Source organism: Sciurus carolinensis, chromosome 7, assembly GCF_902686445.1.
Source record: "Sciurus carolinensis chromosome 7, mSciCar1.2, whole genome shotgun sequence".
NCBI classification, from domain to species: Eukaryota; Metazoa; Chordata; class Mammalia; order Rodentia; family Sciuridae; genus Sciurus; species Sciurus carolinensis.
Genome location: NC_062219.1, coordinates 9,587,601 through 9,603,868, shown reverse-complemented (window position 1 = coordinate 9,603,868; position 16,268 = coordinate 9,587,601). Strand labels below are relative to the sequence as shown.

At 57.0% G+C, this 16,268-nt stretch overlaps 1 protein-coding gene across 4 annotated transcripts in view; it reads left to right on the top strand.

The window, feature by feature from the left end:
• The window catches only part of Synj2 (synaptojanin 2), an 81,882-nt gene that overhangs the window by 10,130 nt on the left and 55,484 nt on the right, over positions 1-16,268 (top strand). For all 4 annotated transcript variants that reach the window (XM_047558264.1, XM_047558263.1, XM_047558267.1 and 1 more), the window contains exon 2: positions 15,257-15,343. In XM_047558264.1, the coding sequence (XP_047414220.1) occupies positions 15,257-15,343 (87 nt within the window). The remainder of the gene's footprint in view (positions 1-15,256; positions 15,344-16,268) is intronic.

Here is a 16,268-nt window from a genome sequence, read left to right as displayed (position 1 = left end):
TCTTTTCATTGGGATCACCCGGAGGGCAGGGGACCAGGTCACAACTGCATCTCGGTGATAAGAGGGGTCCAGGATGGAGGTTCAAGAAAGAATTTCATGTTGGAATCTGTCTCCAACCAGCAGAATCTTATCTTTCAAAGGCCCCCTGCTTCCTCCAGACAGACTATGGGGACAGTCTTTTGGCATAAGGACTGAAAGATTTTACCTGGTGGGATAAGTTGACTTTAACCCTGAAGCAATAGAACTTGACTGTTTTTTCTCCTGTTTTAATTTTGCTGTGTATTAACAAGTGAAGAAGCATGATTTTGAATAGCTTGTTAAAAATATTAATAATTCTAGAGACCCCCAGAGTCTCTATGGTAACATGGAAGTCTTGGATTCCTGTAAGGTCCTCTGGGGTCCAGGACAGGGGCTCCCCACACCCCGTTCACTTTTCCAAGCTGCCAGTTTGTGTCCAGATCTGTCCAGGCGGCCCTTTCCTAACTCATATCAAGGCTTCCTGCTGGTTTCAGGCTGCCCTTCAATGACTCCGGTCTTCTCCCTCCAGCACCCTGGAAGGCTTGGGTGTGGATGAGGCGATAGCCGGTCTGGGATTAATTTGACGTCCTCCAGATGAACTCGGGAGAGTGGGTGAAATCGGAGTGGAGAGCCCTGCTAACTCCCAGAGCTCTGAGGTAGGCCCCGGGGGTTCGTCAGGCACAGCGAGTTCCTAAATCGGCTGCTTTTCAGTGTCAACACCAAGATCAGTAGCCTCCCATCTACCAGCGCCATCGATGAGGGCGCGCAATGGGGGAAAGGTCCCACTCCCCGCGGTTCCTGGGCATGAATGAAATATGTGTGGCTGACAAGAAGAAAGCTGTGCAGCTTGACTGACGTTGATCCACAGAAGGGACGCCTTATTCTTGGGATGGGACCCTGTGAAGAGGCCAGATGGTCATCCATCCATGCAGGGACCTGAGAGTACACCCGGTGAGTTCCGGCAGGGACTTTACCAAAATCATACAGGCTGACTTTAAAGTTTGCCTGGAACTCCTGCCCCCCAAATTCTTCCTCCACCCTCCCGTTTTGGATCCTGGAAGCCCCCTCTGGGCGGTTGCTCCACCTGAGTTAAGCTGATTCCCTTCCTTCCCGAAGCCCCGCAGGCCCAGCCTCTCTGCTGCCACCTCCAGAGTCCAGCCTGTCCCTGCTGGCAGCCGCCTCCTGATTTGCCTACAGGCTCTGCCCTGCCTCTTTCTCCCCACTGCCTCCTCCTTTTCCGGGGCTTGCCCCCCTGAGCAGCCTGGCTGGTGCTTGCCGTTTCTCCTGCCTGCAGAGCCCTTCCTGGGGTCTGCCTGGCTGCCTCCTCGGCCTCCAGGGCTCAGCCCAGTGACTTCAGCCCGACCTTCCTGAGCACGGCAGCTGTGCTAGCCTGGGGCCTGTTCCATTGCCTGTTTCCTTTCTTTGTAATGAAATGCCTTGTGTGTTTGCTCGTGTGTCCTGTTATCCACCACAGCAGCGTATGGGCACGGAGCTATGGGTTGCATTGTGTCCCCTGGAAGGTAGGTTGACCCCCCACCTGGGGCCTGAGAGCCTGATGTGGTGAGGAGTGGGGCCTTTGCAGCAGGATCCTGCTGGAGTGGGCTGGGCCCTTCCTCCACCATGACTGGTGTAAGATCAGAAGCCACAGAGAACGGGCAGGGGAGATGCCACAGGAGGTGCCCCGCACAGTGAAGCTGGCCAGAGATGCTGCCGCAGGCCGGGGAATGCCTGGGGCCACCAGGAGCTTAAAAGGCCAGGAAGGGTGGCCCTGCCAGGCCTTGATTTCACACTGGCCTCCAGAACTGTGAGGGGATGAATCGCCATTGTTTTCAGCCCCTCCCCGCCCCCCATCAGGGCAGCTCCTGGCAGCAAACCCAGGGGTGTCGGGAGTCTTGCTCGGAACCCTATCCCAGCACCTCCCAGAGTGGAAGAGCTTGGGACGGCTATCAAGTGATCAGGGAAGGGCAGAAACTAGTCCAGAAGGCTTTGAAAAAGATCAACAAGGGTCCATTTGATCAACCAAATACCAGAGTGTTTTGTAAATCCTGACACTTGTGTGGGTGTCAGCACCGATCAGTAGGATGGAGAGGCCTTGGAGCCGGCTGTGTGAACAGCGTCATTTCATGTAGTTAGAAGGTGACAGTTGGTCATCGCTGTGGCATGTAACTGTAACCCATCAACTCAGCAGCCCAGGCAGGAGCCTTGCAAGTTCAAGGCCTCAGCATCTTAATGAGACCCCGTCTCAAAAGAAAGAAAGGGGCTGGGCTGTAGCTCAGTGTTGACACCCTGGGTTCAGTCCCCAGACTGGGTAGGGGATGGCAACCACGTAGGATGACGTCATCCAGGAACGGGGTGGGTATTTGCTAAGTGGACCGTGCGGTGCTTAACAGGGCTCGTGCTTTATCCAGCTGCACATTTAGCACATTTAGAATGTTAAGCCACGCTTGGGATGTTGACTCAGGAAGGAGGAAGCCGGCAGGTGGGGCCACTACTCCTTGTCAGGGACTGTGGTCCTCACCGCAGCTATGGGAGGGACTGCTCATGTAGCTGTCCGTCGAGTAGCTCGCTCTTCCTTCCGTGCCCCACGGGTACCAGATTCCCTAGGGAAAACGGTGTATGCATAGACCTCAGGGGCCACAAGCGTGTCCCATTGTAAAAGTCACCCCTAAGGAGGCCCCAAGCCTGGTGTCCCACTGAGGGGTTCTAGTTGATGTATGGGTGTTTGCTGTCCAGGGGCAATTTGTCAGTCAGTGTGTTTTTGCCATAAGATGTGTTGAATGGCAACAGTTGACAGCCTGTCTCTGTGGGGTGCCCAGTGTCCTGGTTCATTTTGTTTCTGTAACAAAATATGCAAGGCAGAGTGCTTTATAAAGAGAAGAGGTGTGTGTAGCTCACCGTTCTCGAGGCCCAAGAGCACAACCCTGGACAGGCTTCCGGTGAGAGCCTCCGAGTGGAATCACATGGCAGGAACATGGGAGAGAGCACGCCCCACGTCAAGGAGGAAGCAAGAGACCTGGGAGGGCCAAGCCCACCTTGCATGACTCGTTGCTCTTGAGGGAACTAACAGACCCTCTGAGCCCAGCTCAACCCCTCCTCCCAGAGCCACGCTGGGACCACGCTTCCAGCACGTGAACCTGTAGGGGACAAACCACCTCCAGAGCTTGGCACCCTGGGACCAGAGTCAGAGAATTCAACAGAGGCTTTGCGGAGCCCTTGGCCACAACTGCCTGTGGGCAACTCGGAGGCAGAGCGCCTGCCCGGTGAAGGAGAGAAAAAGAGCTGGTGTCCCTCCTTAGGTCACACGTCAAGACAAGTTCCAGAGATGATTAAGAATTAAATATAAAAAACCTCCAACTTTCAAAATACTAGAAGACAGTATCTCACAGGTGTATGGTGTGGAAAGACTTTCTAAGGAAAGCATAAAACTCAGAAGCCATCAAGGGAAGAAAAAGTACAGATTTCAGATTTGTTTTTTTTTAAACTGGGGATCAAACCCAGGGCACTCTGCCACTGGGCTACATCCCCAGCTCATTTTTTGTTTTGAGACAGAGTTTTGCTAAGTTGCCAAGGCTGACCTGCAATCGACTGTCCTCGTGCCTCAGCCTCCCAAGTCTTGGATTATATGCATGTACTCCACACCCAGCTTAAGAAATATTTTTTATATATATTATAAAATACAAGTAGAAAATATAATATACAAGTAGATATAATATACAAGTAGAAAATGGGCACTCTGAGTGCATAGTCTGACTTTCACCAAGTAAACACACTGGCATAACCAGAGGAGTCTGGAGATGGTGTTGGCAGCACCCTGGGGCTCTTGCCGGCCCCGTGCGTGGGTCACTCGATGGACTGGACTACCTAAAAATCGTAAACTCCACTCAAGTGTCTTTAGGAGGCAAGCAGCAGCTCCTAAGGAAGGAAAGTGCATTTAACCCTTTGCGCATATGAAAGGCTAGAGATAATCACAAAGAGCCCAGGATCACCAAGGACAGAGCCAGCGGAGAAGTTGGCAAGGGCATAATACGCGATTCTCAGAAGAGAGAGCACAACACTCAGGACAATGGTGCCAGCGCGGCCAGCTCTGCCCGCTCTGCCCGCGGGGCTGCGTGTGACCAGTCCTGGGTGGGTGAAGGCCGAGCCTCCCTCTGCCTCCTCCCACCGTGAGCCAGGCGCAAGCATGGTGCAGCAGAGGCCCCAAGTGACCGGCATCCCGCTGGGTCAGGCAACCCTCCCCCCTGGGCCGCAGCTGTGTCCTCGCACCTGTCTCCCTCCTTCTGTCCACCCCGGGGACAGTTGTTCTCTGGTACAGGCTCCCTGGGTGGGCCCTGCAGACTTCCAGACAGGCCCAGACTGGCCTTGCCCTCCAGGGAGCACAACTGCTTGGGTTCCAGCCGAGGCCTTGAGAGGCACAGTCAGGGCTGGCGTGTAAGGCAGGACTCAGGTGCTTGGGGCACGAGCCACAGCCCGGGACAGGCCCGAAGTGGCCGAGGCAGTGAGGACCCTGCAGCGTGGGGTGAGTGGGGGTCGCTAGGCAAGGCATCCTGTCTGAGAAGGCCAGGGTGCAGAGGAGGCAGGCAGCATGCTCCTGTGAAGTCCAGACCCCCCAGGGGGCCCCTGGAAACAGGAGTTCACGGGCAGGTGACTGGACATGGGATCCACCTCGCAGCTCACAAGGTCCTACAGTAAGACACGTGCTCAGCGGTGTTCCTCAAAACAGCTGGCCTTTCATTCCTAGAACCTGTGGCCATGTCTTGGGCTCCCTGGGAATGCAGTTGGGGACACCCTGCTCCCACATGATTAAGGCCCAGAGGCCTTTCTCTGCTTGAGGGAGGTGCTCAGTCCAGGGAAGAAAGCCTTTGTCCTGGGATCCAGGGAGCTGTTTTGGAGTCAGTGCCTGGGGGGCACTAGGACCACCTAGACGGTCTCTTCTGTCCTTTTGCGGGAGGTGGATGTTCTTTTGTGGTGTCAGGCCCGTGACTAGGCAGGCCTGTTTGGTTCAGTCGCCTCGGGTAGAGAAAGGCCACGGGAGTCGTGAAGGACGCGTGGCCCCCGTGGCCTGGGCGTGGCACGTGAGCGCGGAGCCCAGCGGCTGGCGAGCTGGAGTTTGCCTTGGTTCCTTCCTACTTTCCTCCGCGGTGGGCCTCGGTGTGCACCCCACTCTCCCGCAGACCCCGGTGCAGCTCTGGCAGGTCGGCCTCGCGTGGCTCTTGACTCAGGTGAACACCCAGGTCTGACGCCTGCTCCTTCCCCACCAGACAACAGCAAATAACAAAACTGGAGAAGCCCGAGAAATGAACACGGCCTGTTCTCTGGATTCCGGTTAAAATACAGAGCCGGAGTCACTTCTGGTTGGCCAGCCCTTCCCTCAGCCTCCCGGGGCCTGCGTCCTGCCTCCTCTCCTTGGCAGGATTCCTTCCCGCTGCCCTCCACCAGCTGGGCCTCCCACTGAGGCTGCTCCGCTCTGTCCCCAGGGTGGCCTGGGGCAGTGGGGTCCTTGGCCTGCCTCGCTGCCTGGGCCCTCCCTGGAGAGCTGGAATCCGCTCAACCCACTCTGTCCCCATCCCAGGCCAGGCCTCGCCCCCTGGCTTCCTGGCAGCCAGGTCCATCCCTCTCCCTTCCCTGTGGACCTGGTTCTTCCGGGGTGGAAACAACCTGGGGCTGAGCTTCCCGGCCCCCGGCCTCCTTCAGCCCCTCCCTCCCTCAGGACCGAGTGCCTGCAGCCCACCAGGGCCTAGGCCTGCCTCTTCTGGGGCCCTCCCGTCCTCTCTGGAGTCCACAGTGGCTGTGGTGGGCTCCTCTTTCCATCTCCCTCCTTCACCCAGCACAGAGTCCCCAGCCTCCGCTCTCCTCCTGTGTCCAGACTGACCGCTGCCGTCCTCCCGCAGCCTCTCCCTCTCACCTGGGACTTGGCTCCCTACTTCCCTGAGGAAATGGAAGTCACTGGGAGGGAACTTTGCCCAGTCACTGCCCTGAGCTGTGTGCACCACTGTCTCACTGTGGGTGACCTCTCCCATCCCCCTCCCTGTCCACTGGGCCCATCCCCCTCGCCTTTTGATACCTTGCTGCACAAGTGCCCCTTTCTTTCCCACCTAGCCCACGCCTATGATGTCCAGCAGGCTGGCATATCTCATTCTAAGGAACCTGACCTGACCCGGGTCCCCCCTCTTTGCCAGGGGCTGTCCACACGGGCTGTGTCCACGTCCTTCCTCCGTGCTCCTCTGAAGCAGCCGGAGCCAGCTGCAGTCCTCACCTCTCCCCTGAACTTCGCATCCCGGCCCCGGAGCCTTCCCTGCAGAGGCCCGCCAACAGCCCGCAGGCCTTCGCACCGCTTCCTGCGGCCTGGCTCGGGTTGGCTTCGCCACGCTCTGCTCAGCCCGAGGCCTTCCTGGAGCCTGGCTCCCCGGTGATTAGAAGTGCCTGGCACGCGGCAGGCCTGGGGACGCTTTGCTGAGTGGCGGAGCTGAAGTCAGGAGGCCATGGGACTCTCCTCCCCTCAGACTCCCCCAGCCCCTGCCTCCTGTACCCCGGAGCTGCGTGTGGACCCTGCAGGGCTTCTGTGTGTGTGGAAATCGGGAATCAGGACAGCAAGGAAGAGGAGGTGGGAAGAACTCAGGAACTGGTTGGACTGGTCTGTGCAGAGACGTGGTGGAGGAACAGGAAGCGAGGTCCAGCGCCAGCCTGGCCCCGGACCAGCGCTTTAGGGTTAGAGCAACAGGGACAATCTGTTGTGAGAAGAGGGAGGGATGGAAGCTTTGTTCCAAGGCTCCCTCCAGGGACCCAAGGCCCCAGCAGGCGGTGGTCTGGCCAGGGCACCTCCCCTCCCCCAGGATCATCTGTAGAGCTGACCCTTGACTCTCGCCGGGTGGGGAGACACGCCCTGGCCCTGCCTCTGCCACTGCGGTTGAGTAGGCAGAAGAGGCCGCCAGATGCATGGCCAGCACTGCGCCAGGTTTTCAAGGTGCAGATTGCTTTCCTGGATTCCGTTTTAAGGAAAAAAGACTCAACTTCAAAGACTCAGGGGCCAGATCTGCGCTGAGGCTCTCTGGTCCCAGGAGCCACGCTGATGGCTCAGCGGGGGTGTGGAGAGCGCTGGGAGCCCCCTGCCCAGCACAGCGGTCCAGCTCTGGCTGCCGGAGACTCAGCTTCCCTCCGGTTTTCCCCGACGGCGGGGACCTTAGCACAGCCCTGGGGGCAGCAGTGCCTTTCCTGAGCTAATGCTTTCTAACCGTCCAGAGCCCCGGGCACTTTGTGGCCTGGACTTTTTGGTGAGGGGAGATGCAGCACACGTTCCTTAGAGGCTGGCTGTCTGGCCAGTTGGCTTTTGTCTGGGCGCTCAGCTTCTGTTTCAAGCAGATGTTTTGGTTTGCACTTTGCTTAGCAACCCTCCCGCCCGCTGGGCCCCAGGGAAACCATTATCTCTGCCGAGCTGCTTGGGCTCCACACTGATCCCTGGAAGGCTCAGCCACCCACCAGCCAGACTGCAGCGAGCTGGGGATCCGCTCAAGGAGGAGACTGACCTCCATCTGGACCAGTCTTGAGTCCCTGACGAGCAGGAAGATGGTCATACCCAAGAGTATGGCCACAAGTGGTGCCTCGGTGTCCGGCGGGCTGCAGTTTTCAGTTGACCTACTTACTTTTCTGACCCACGGGCAGGGCTTCTCTGGCGTTTCCTTATGGCCTGTCATTGCGGAAAATCTTGTTAAAGAGGAATGTGCGGTTGGGTCTGCTGACTGGGCAGAGGCTGCTTGGCTGGTCCTGCAGCAGAGCAGACCCTGGCGATAGCCCCCAGGGAACAGCTGTTCCCACCAAGGCCAGCCCCACCTGACCCCAAGCTCTGTCCTGGGAACCAGAAGCCCCGAGCCTGGCCCTGGAGCTGTTCAGGTAGAGGCTCCTTCTCCTCCACCCAGATGGGGGCTCCTGGAGGCCACCCGTCCTTTCTTTGAAGTTCCCCTATAGTTCCTCGGCTTTCGCCAACCGAGACAGGTTTTATTATGAGCTGCGTGGTCCAGAGATGTAGGCAGCTTTTCTCAGGTTACCAGGGAAAAATCTACTGGTGGCCAAATTCACTTGCAGAAAGGGACACCAGCCCTGTCAGCCTGGACCCAAGCACACGGTGACATCGGTCATCACCACGCTCCTCCCAGACCTAGTCAGATTCCTCTGTCCTCCTTTCTCTGTTTTTTTTCTCCGATCATGTCCTCGTTCTTGGTACCTTGGGCTGCTTCACTTTTGTTTGGAAATGTCCATGAGAGACAGAAGGCGTGTCCAGAGTGTGCGCGTGTCTCAGCACTTCCCTGGCATCTGCTCGGTCAGGGCAGCAGCAGGTCCTCTCTGGCCAAGGTCAGCTCAGTGCCTCCCAACTGGTCTCCTTGCTTTCTCTCCTTGTCCCTCTAGGGTCTGTTCTCAACAGCAGCCAGAACAGTCCTCATGACCCTGCGTGACTCTCCTCTCACTCAGATGAGACCCAACATCTCTCCACTGCCTACGAGACTCTGCACTGTGTCCTTTGTGACCTTTCAGTCACACTGACCTCCTTGCTCATGCTTGCACATGTACGGAGTGCTTCTACCTCAGGACATTTGCACGTGCTCCTCGGGGCCTGTACTGCCCCCACTCTGCTTGGCCATCCCTCTCCCTTCTTTTCAGTCTGCAAATGTCGCCCTTATAGTGAGACCCTCACAAACCAAACTCGTAAAGTCTCTCCCCACCCCCATTCATACTCCTTCTTCTCGTATAACTGTTGTCTTCATCTGTAGTCACTGTCCTTGTCATGCTTATTGATCTTGTCTGTCCACCTTGGCACCTGGTAGGTTCTGCCTCTGCTTCTGCCCCTCCATAGCTTGGGCCTCCCACCCTTACCAGGGCTGCCCTCAGCCACCATCGCTCATGCATCTGCTCCTAGTGTCCCTTCTTTGTCACCTTCGGGTGCCTGCCTCAGCTCCACTCTGGTGTGGCTGATTTGTCTGGTTCTCTGTGGGGTCCCTGCACCTAGAACGTGCCAGCCACAGTCCGTGGCACTGAGATCCGGGTTCGCTGGGGCATGGCTGAGCCCTGGCCAGCAGCAGACAGGAAGTGGGCCAAGAGGGTGGAGGAGGGGACGCTCAGGCCAGCGGGAGGGGCAGAAAGGTTCTCCTGCGGGAAAGTCCACAGGAAGTGCAGCCAAAGGCAGAGGCAGGAAGGAGGCCTCCCGAGCCTGCAGAGGGGTGCCACTCCCCCGGGGCTGGAAATAACCGAGCCTGATTGCCAACAGAGAACCAGGAGCGTCTGTTTCCCCTGGAAAACCGTGGCCCAGCGGGCAGCGGACCCGCCGGGTGCCCACCTGCGTGGGTGTGCCCAGCCTCCCACGGCGTCCTTTGGTCATTGCCTACCTGGTGCTCAGGCGTGTCTGGTGCCGGGTTGGGGGCTGGCAGGGGCTGGCAGGGCCTGGGGGTTCTGGAAGGGGCAGGTGAGGCTCGGGATGGCAGCCTGGGCAGCGACGGTCACCAGGGCGCTGCAGCCCGGGTCGGGGCGCGTGGTGGGGTCAGGGGAGACTGGAGTCCGGGCCTGGGAAGGGAAAGGGGCCTGGAGAGACAGCCACAGGGGAGTGCAGCCTTTGGAAGATGGGCTCCCCTGGTAAGGTCGCCTGTGGGGTGTCGGGTCTGGCTGTGTCCCCCAAAACCACACGTTGACGACCTGGCCCTGGGGACCTCACAGTGGGAACTTACTTGGAAACAGGGTCTTCGTAGCCTGGATGTTGAGGTGCGGTCCCACTGGAGAAGGGTGGGCCCCTGGCACAGGGACACACAGGGAGAGGACACTGTGTGACGAGAGAAGCAGATGGCCGTGACGAGCCACAAGCCGACCGTCCCCAAGGAAAACCAGACACCAGAGCCTGGAGAGGAGGCAGGACCCTCCAACCCACGCCTTGATTTCAGACTCCGCCAGCACACCTCCGGTTGCGGTTTCTGGTCTCCCAGGGCGTTGCTGCTGGCTTCTCACCTGATTGTCTACCCAGAGGTGGGCCCTTAGTCTGTGAGGGAGTCAGCAATCTGGGAGGCCAGCCTCAGCAACTTAGCGAGCCCCTGTCTCAAAATACAAAGTAAGGGCTGGGGGTGTAGCTCAGTGGTAGAGCGGCCCTGGGTTCAATCCCCGGTACCAAAAAGAAAAAACAATCAGGGAACTGGGACGAGGTGGCCTCTTGGGTACTGTTTGTTTGTTTTTAGATGTGGGGGCACACAGGTTTCTTCACCTTGTGTTTAACTTTGCCTGTGGCAGAGGAGGAGATGTGATGTGCCTGCCTCTGATCCCCCAGGGCCAGGGGTCGTTCCCACGGCCCCTCCTGCCGTCCCTTTCCCACCCCTGAGTGTGCACATGACCACCTCACTTTGTTCGGCCACTTCCTGTCGCCTTGCTCTTTGCTCAGGTTTATTTGCCTGTGGAATGAATGCACAGAGCTTTCTTTGTTTCGTGGTTAACAGGGTGAGAACCAGATAACACTGAGGCCAAGGGTCTGTGTGGCGGCTTTGGAGCTGCTGGATTCACATGGATGTTCCTGGGGTCAGACTTATTTCATTGCATTTGATAGCTCTCTGCAGAGGTGCAAAGGAGAACTGAGGCCAGCACCTGTCAGCTGGGGACAAGGTGCAGAAGGGACCTTTGCCGGCCCTTTCCAGCCCTCGAGGAGCACTGTGCACAGGTCACATCTGCTCCCTCACAGTGGACTTGTCACCACCCCCAGCAGAGTTCTTCATCTTGGGCCTGGGAACAGACGCTGGGAGGAAGGGAGGCTTCCTTCTCCTCACTCTCTCTGTGGACAGAGAGCAGGAGACCTAGGGCCCCAGAGGGCCACATCCTAGTCCCCAGCCAGGCTGAGGCCCTTGAGCAGGGATGTGACCCTGGACCACCTGGATGGATGCAGGGTATTCACAAGGGTCCTTCAGTGAGGAGGAGGGAGGTGGAGATGAAGACGGAAGCAGGGGTCAGTGCCTCGATTGCTGGACTGGAAGAGGGAGGACAAGCCAAGAGCCAAGGACTGCAGGCAGCGCCCGGAGCAGGAGGAGGCCGGGAACTGGAGCTGCCTGGTGCAGGCCCAGCCAGTCTGGCTCACACCTTCTGACCCAGCCAGTCCCCTCTCAGCTCAGACCGAGACTCGCAAGGTCAGCAGTCTGCCAAGTGTAGTTTGTTACAGCTGCAAGAGGAGACTCATACACCTCTCCCACCTCTCCCAGCTGCCAGAGGCTTTTTCTTTTCTTTTTTTTTTTTTTTTCTTTTAGTGCTGGGGTTTGGACCTGCGGTGCTCTGCCACTGAGTTGCATTCCCAGCTCTTTTTTTATTTTTTCGTTCTGAAGACAGGTCTTGCTCAGTTGCCCAGGCTGGCCTTGGACTTGCAATCCTCCTGCCTCAGCCTCCCAAGTCCCTGGGATTACAGGCACATCGTGCACACCTGGGTTTTTGAGGCAGGCTGTTGGAACACATGGGTCTGTGTCTTCCCAGTCCTCTATAGCGACCCTGAGATCCACATTTCTTAGGTGCTCTGTTTGCTCTAAGTAACTACTCCTCATGTGCCAGCAAAGTCTACCTAGCTGTGGGGATTGGGGGCTCCTTGCAGCTCATACAGATTTATGATTTTATTAATTATGCTTAGGTTGCTCTACCTGCAGTCTCAAAAAAAAAAAAAAAAAGTCAAGCGTTGGGGAAAACCAATTCATTAAGCTGGTTCTTGGCTTTTTTGAGGTCAGTCACCTCTTTGGATCCTAGCCTCATAAAAATATGTATCAAAACCTGCATACAGAATGGATTGGACATGACCTTCCTAGGTCCATATATGAATACATGACCAGTGTAACTCCACATCACGTGCAACCACAAGAACGGGAAGGTATGTACACTCCTTGTATGAATGATATGTCCACATACACTCTACTGTCAGGTGTATCTAAAAAGAACAAGTAGAAAGAAAGAACTTTCACATAAAAAATCTGCATGCAATTTTGGAGATTATATAGACTCCCCTAGAGCTGTCCTTAAAGCTCCGTGGTCGCTAGGGACTTCCTGTCCCCCAGGCGAGGAGCCCTGGTGCTCAGGTACCTCTCCGGAGCTGAATGGCTGCTTCACCAGCAAGACTCCTAAAGCCTGTGCAGAGCCCTGGAACCACGTTAGGGGACCCTCGGTACGTGCGCACTCCATGTTTGTGAATTCACATACTCTCAAAAACTTGTTCATAACCCCAAGATCAAGACTCAGGGTGTTTGTGGTCCTTTGTGGACGTGAGCAGGGTGACAGTTTGGGGCACTGGACACATGCGTTCCCAGCGGAGATGGACAAGTGCCCTTTGTGGGATCCAATTAGTGCCACATCTTGCACATTTCCCCGTCTCTGTTGGTGATTTCAGTGTTTAGCATTTCTAAGTGCCAAGGGGCTGGGACTTCTAAGTGAGAAGACCTCTTGTGATGAGCTTGTCCAGGCGTGAGTTCCTGTGCCCTAGCCTTGAGTTCAGTGTGACCGAATCCGAGTCTGCCCTGCAAGGGGTCTTTAAACACGGACGCACATAAAACAAGGTTGATGCAGATGTTGACCAGAGGCTCGGGGGAACCCTGCATTGGTCCTGGGAGCTGGCAACTCTACAGAAGGGACCCCCTCGGGCAGTGTGGACGGTCAAGCTGTTGGACTGTCCTGCTGTGCTGGCCAACAGTGCTCTCTACAGCTCATCTCAGCACCTGGAGAAACAGGGGGGTGTCTCTGGCCTTGTGGCCTGTCCCACCAGCTGCGTCTGAACCCCAGGCTGGACAGGTGTATCCTGCTTGGTGGGCGGTGCCGATGGGGGCAGTCTGACACTGATGGTGTCCCCATCCCCTTGGGACACATGGTCCAGTGAGCACAGGAGCACGTGGGGAACGCTAGGGAGGAAACGGACACCAACTCTGTCCTGGAGAAGGTGGACCTTCTGAGCTGGGGTCAGGATGGGAGTGGACTGAAGCCAGGCTCACCCCTCAAGATGGAAATGCCACACTTGCCACACTGGCCTGCTCCAGTGGACACCTGCAGACGGCAGGAAGCTGCGGAACTGGACGGTTCCCAGGGCGGCTGCTCTGGGGTCGGGCTGGCATGGGGGCCTGCTCTTCTTCCTTTCTCTCTGGGGTCTCAGTTCCCAGTTGCAGCCCCTCAACCCTGGGGGCCACGGCGGTCTCAGGACCCTGCTCGGAGGACGGCGGGCAGCAGGAATTGGCCACTTCTTTTCTCCTTTTGCAGAAACGGTGCAGGGGCTCCTCCCAGCTCCGGGTCTCTGGGCCCCGGCACCTCCAGGTCACTGTGCAGAGACCTGGAGGCGGGTGCTCTGATGCAGGGAGAAGTCCGTCTTTCTTTTTCTTTTTTCTGTTTTTAATTGATTTTTTTAGATGGACCCAGTGCCTTTACTTTGTTTATTCATCTTCACGTGGGGCCGAGGACGGAACACAGCGCCTCATACTCCACCCTGAGACCCAGCCCACCCTCGTCTTTATTTTTCTATATCCTAATTTGCACTTCCTTCGTGAGGAAGGCAGGCCACCAGCCAGCGTGCTGGCCACCTCTCTGTGCCACCGTAGAAATGACAGGTATTTCGGTTACGGACACAGAAGGTTCTACAGTTCTCCGCTCAGGCAGGGCTGGGAGACGGAGGCCGGTGCAGGGAGGCCAGCAGGCTTGCTCGAAGCTGCCCCGAGGAAGACGAGGGACTTTTTCTGTCTGGATCTACGTCTTCTGGGGCTCGGGGTGCACATGGCTTTTACCAAAGGAGAAGGTATGGTGGGACCAATGGCAGGAAATGGTGTGCAGACCAGCCAGGCAGTGCCCGCTGGAGAGCGAGGCCACTTTCCTCAGCTTCTGCAGGCGGGGCCCGCTGTTTCCCTCCTCGGCCTGAAGAAGTGAAGATGGGAAAGACAGATAACTTTTACCAGGAAATGAAAGGAACAAAATCTACGTGGGCTTTTAATTTCACGGGGGCTCAGCAACACCTCCACAGCCAGGAAATCTCCAAATAGCATCTCTTCTCATTGCTGGTTTGAAATGAAGCCGGTCGGTCGACCACAGTGGATTCCACCTACGATGCTAATGGCAAAGCCCTTATTCCACTGTATTATAACACCGAAGCATTGTGGTAACTGGAGCCCAACAAATGGTGTTCTTTGTCATCCATTTACTTTGTTGTTGATTTTATGACAACTTTATTGAAAATAATTCACATACCATACAATTTACCCCCTAAAATCTACAAGCGCATGCTTTTGGGTTTATTTTCAGGGTCGTACCATCATCTCGGCGCCATCGGATCTGGGAACGTCTCTGTCCCTTAGGAGAGACACTGTAGTCCTTAGCAGTGAACCCCAGCCTCCCTTCTCCCTTTCCTGCCCCTCGCGACCACGAGTCTACTTTCTGTCTCTCTTGTTCTGTACGTTTCGTATAAACAGAGTACTTACAAGGTCTTTTATGACTGACTTCTCTCACATAGTGCACAGTTTCCTGAATTCATCTGTGCTTGTCTTTTGTTTGGCGCATGTAAAGTCCTGCCCTGAGGAGGGTTCTGCGGGCACCTGCCCCTGGCATAAGCGAGAGGGTCTGCGGCACCCTGACGAAGGTCAGGACCTCCTGCTTCTAACTGGCTTCCTGTTCCTTTTCTTTCCTCTTCTGCTTTGAAACTTGGCTGTGCCTTTGCGTGGGCATTGGCAGAGCCAGCGACCTGTGACAGGTCCCAGCTTCCCTATGAGTTACTGGCCCCGTCCTGGGTCACCCAGGTTGCCAGGCTCCTCTGCTCAGATGTCCCTGGGTGGAAGCAGTGCCCTTGGGAAGTTCCAGGATGAGGCCCCTCTTCTGGCACCTGGGAAGGAAAGACCTCAGACTCAGCCACAATGTCTTGCCCTGTTCCTGAGCAGACGGAGTGGATGTGGGGTGGGGTGGCAGGCCAGGCCCACCACGCCCGCTCCCAGATGCAAGTGGGAGCCCCAGTGCCACTGGCCACCCAGGGTCCGCCCGCCTCCCCAGCCCCCAGGAAACTGTCAGCACCTCCAGAGCCCAAGCTTTTCCTGGGAAAGTGTGAATCCTGGCAGCTGGGTGGTTCTGGAATCATAAAAGCTGCACACGGCGGGCGTCTGGGGGCCGAGCCGCTGTCTGCGTGTTCCTGTTCCTTCCCGCGTGGGCGGGAGCAGATTGGCAAGCCGGCTGCACGGAGGGGCGTGAGCAGGAGCCGCTCGCTGATGTCTGCTCTCCTGTGCTTCTCCCCCAGCTCCGGAAGAGAAGGAAGTCATTAAGGGACAGTATGGCAAGCTCACGGACGCGTACGGCTGCCTGGGGGAGCTCAGGGTGAAGTCTGGTGAGTGTCCTTCAGCTGCGGTAGCCACTGGGTCTCCACCCCAGGGCTTGGTGGCTCTTGCGTTCTTAGGCTGTGGGCTGGGCATTCAGTTTTAACCACTCTAGGTGACAGTAGCCCCGTGGGCACCTGCTTGGGGTGCCAGGAGAGCGCCCCTTCACTCTTTGCTCTCCAGGACCTAAATTTTTCCTGGGTGTGGTCTGGGGCTTCTGCTGCGGGGGGCCAGGTGGGGGACGAGGACCAGAGGGCAGGGCAGATGCCCCAGACTCTGCATCGCTGGGCTCCCGGGTGTGTGTGGAGGGAGGAGGAGCTGGACAGGGGTCGGTGGCCAGGAGGGAAGAGATGCTGACACCGAGGTCCAACGCTGAGAGTGGGAGTGGTCATGGGGAGCGTGGGTGAACTGCACTTGAACGAGGCAACTTGGTCTGGCCAAAGGGACGAGAGCTGGCGGGCAGGAGTGGGCGCCCTGCTCAGCCAGCCTGAGACTCAGGGCCGAGACCCCTCTGTGTGTGTCACCTCTGCAGCCCCCGGGCCTCAGGCCCCAGGGGTTCGACTCTGCAGCCCCCTTTCCTTCCTCCTCCCTCTGGCCCTTGCACTTTGCATCATTGTTGCCCTGGGTCATTGATGACCTAGTCATGGACTTTCCCAGCAGCCTCTGGGCCACCACCCTGGGTCCTTGGTAGAAATGGGAATAGCTGTGACTTGTCCAGATTCGGGCCTCGGCTTTTCCGGAACCGGTATGTGGAACTTCTCTGCATCCCACGCAGCCTCTGTTCTTAAAGACCCAGGGCTTTTAAAGCTGAAAAAAAAGAACGTGGATGTGTCCCCCTGCTTTTCTGGCTCCTTCCTGCCAGGGCTATTCTGCCTGTGCTGTGAGGATTCCATCGTCCTTTTCAGACAGGAGCCCTTGAGGAAGTAGTCAGTAGTT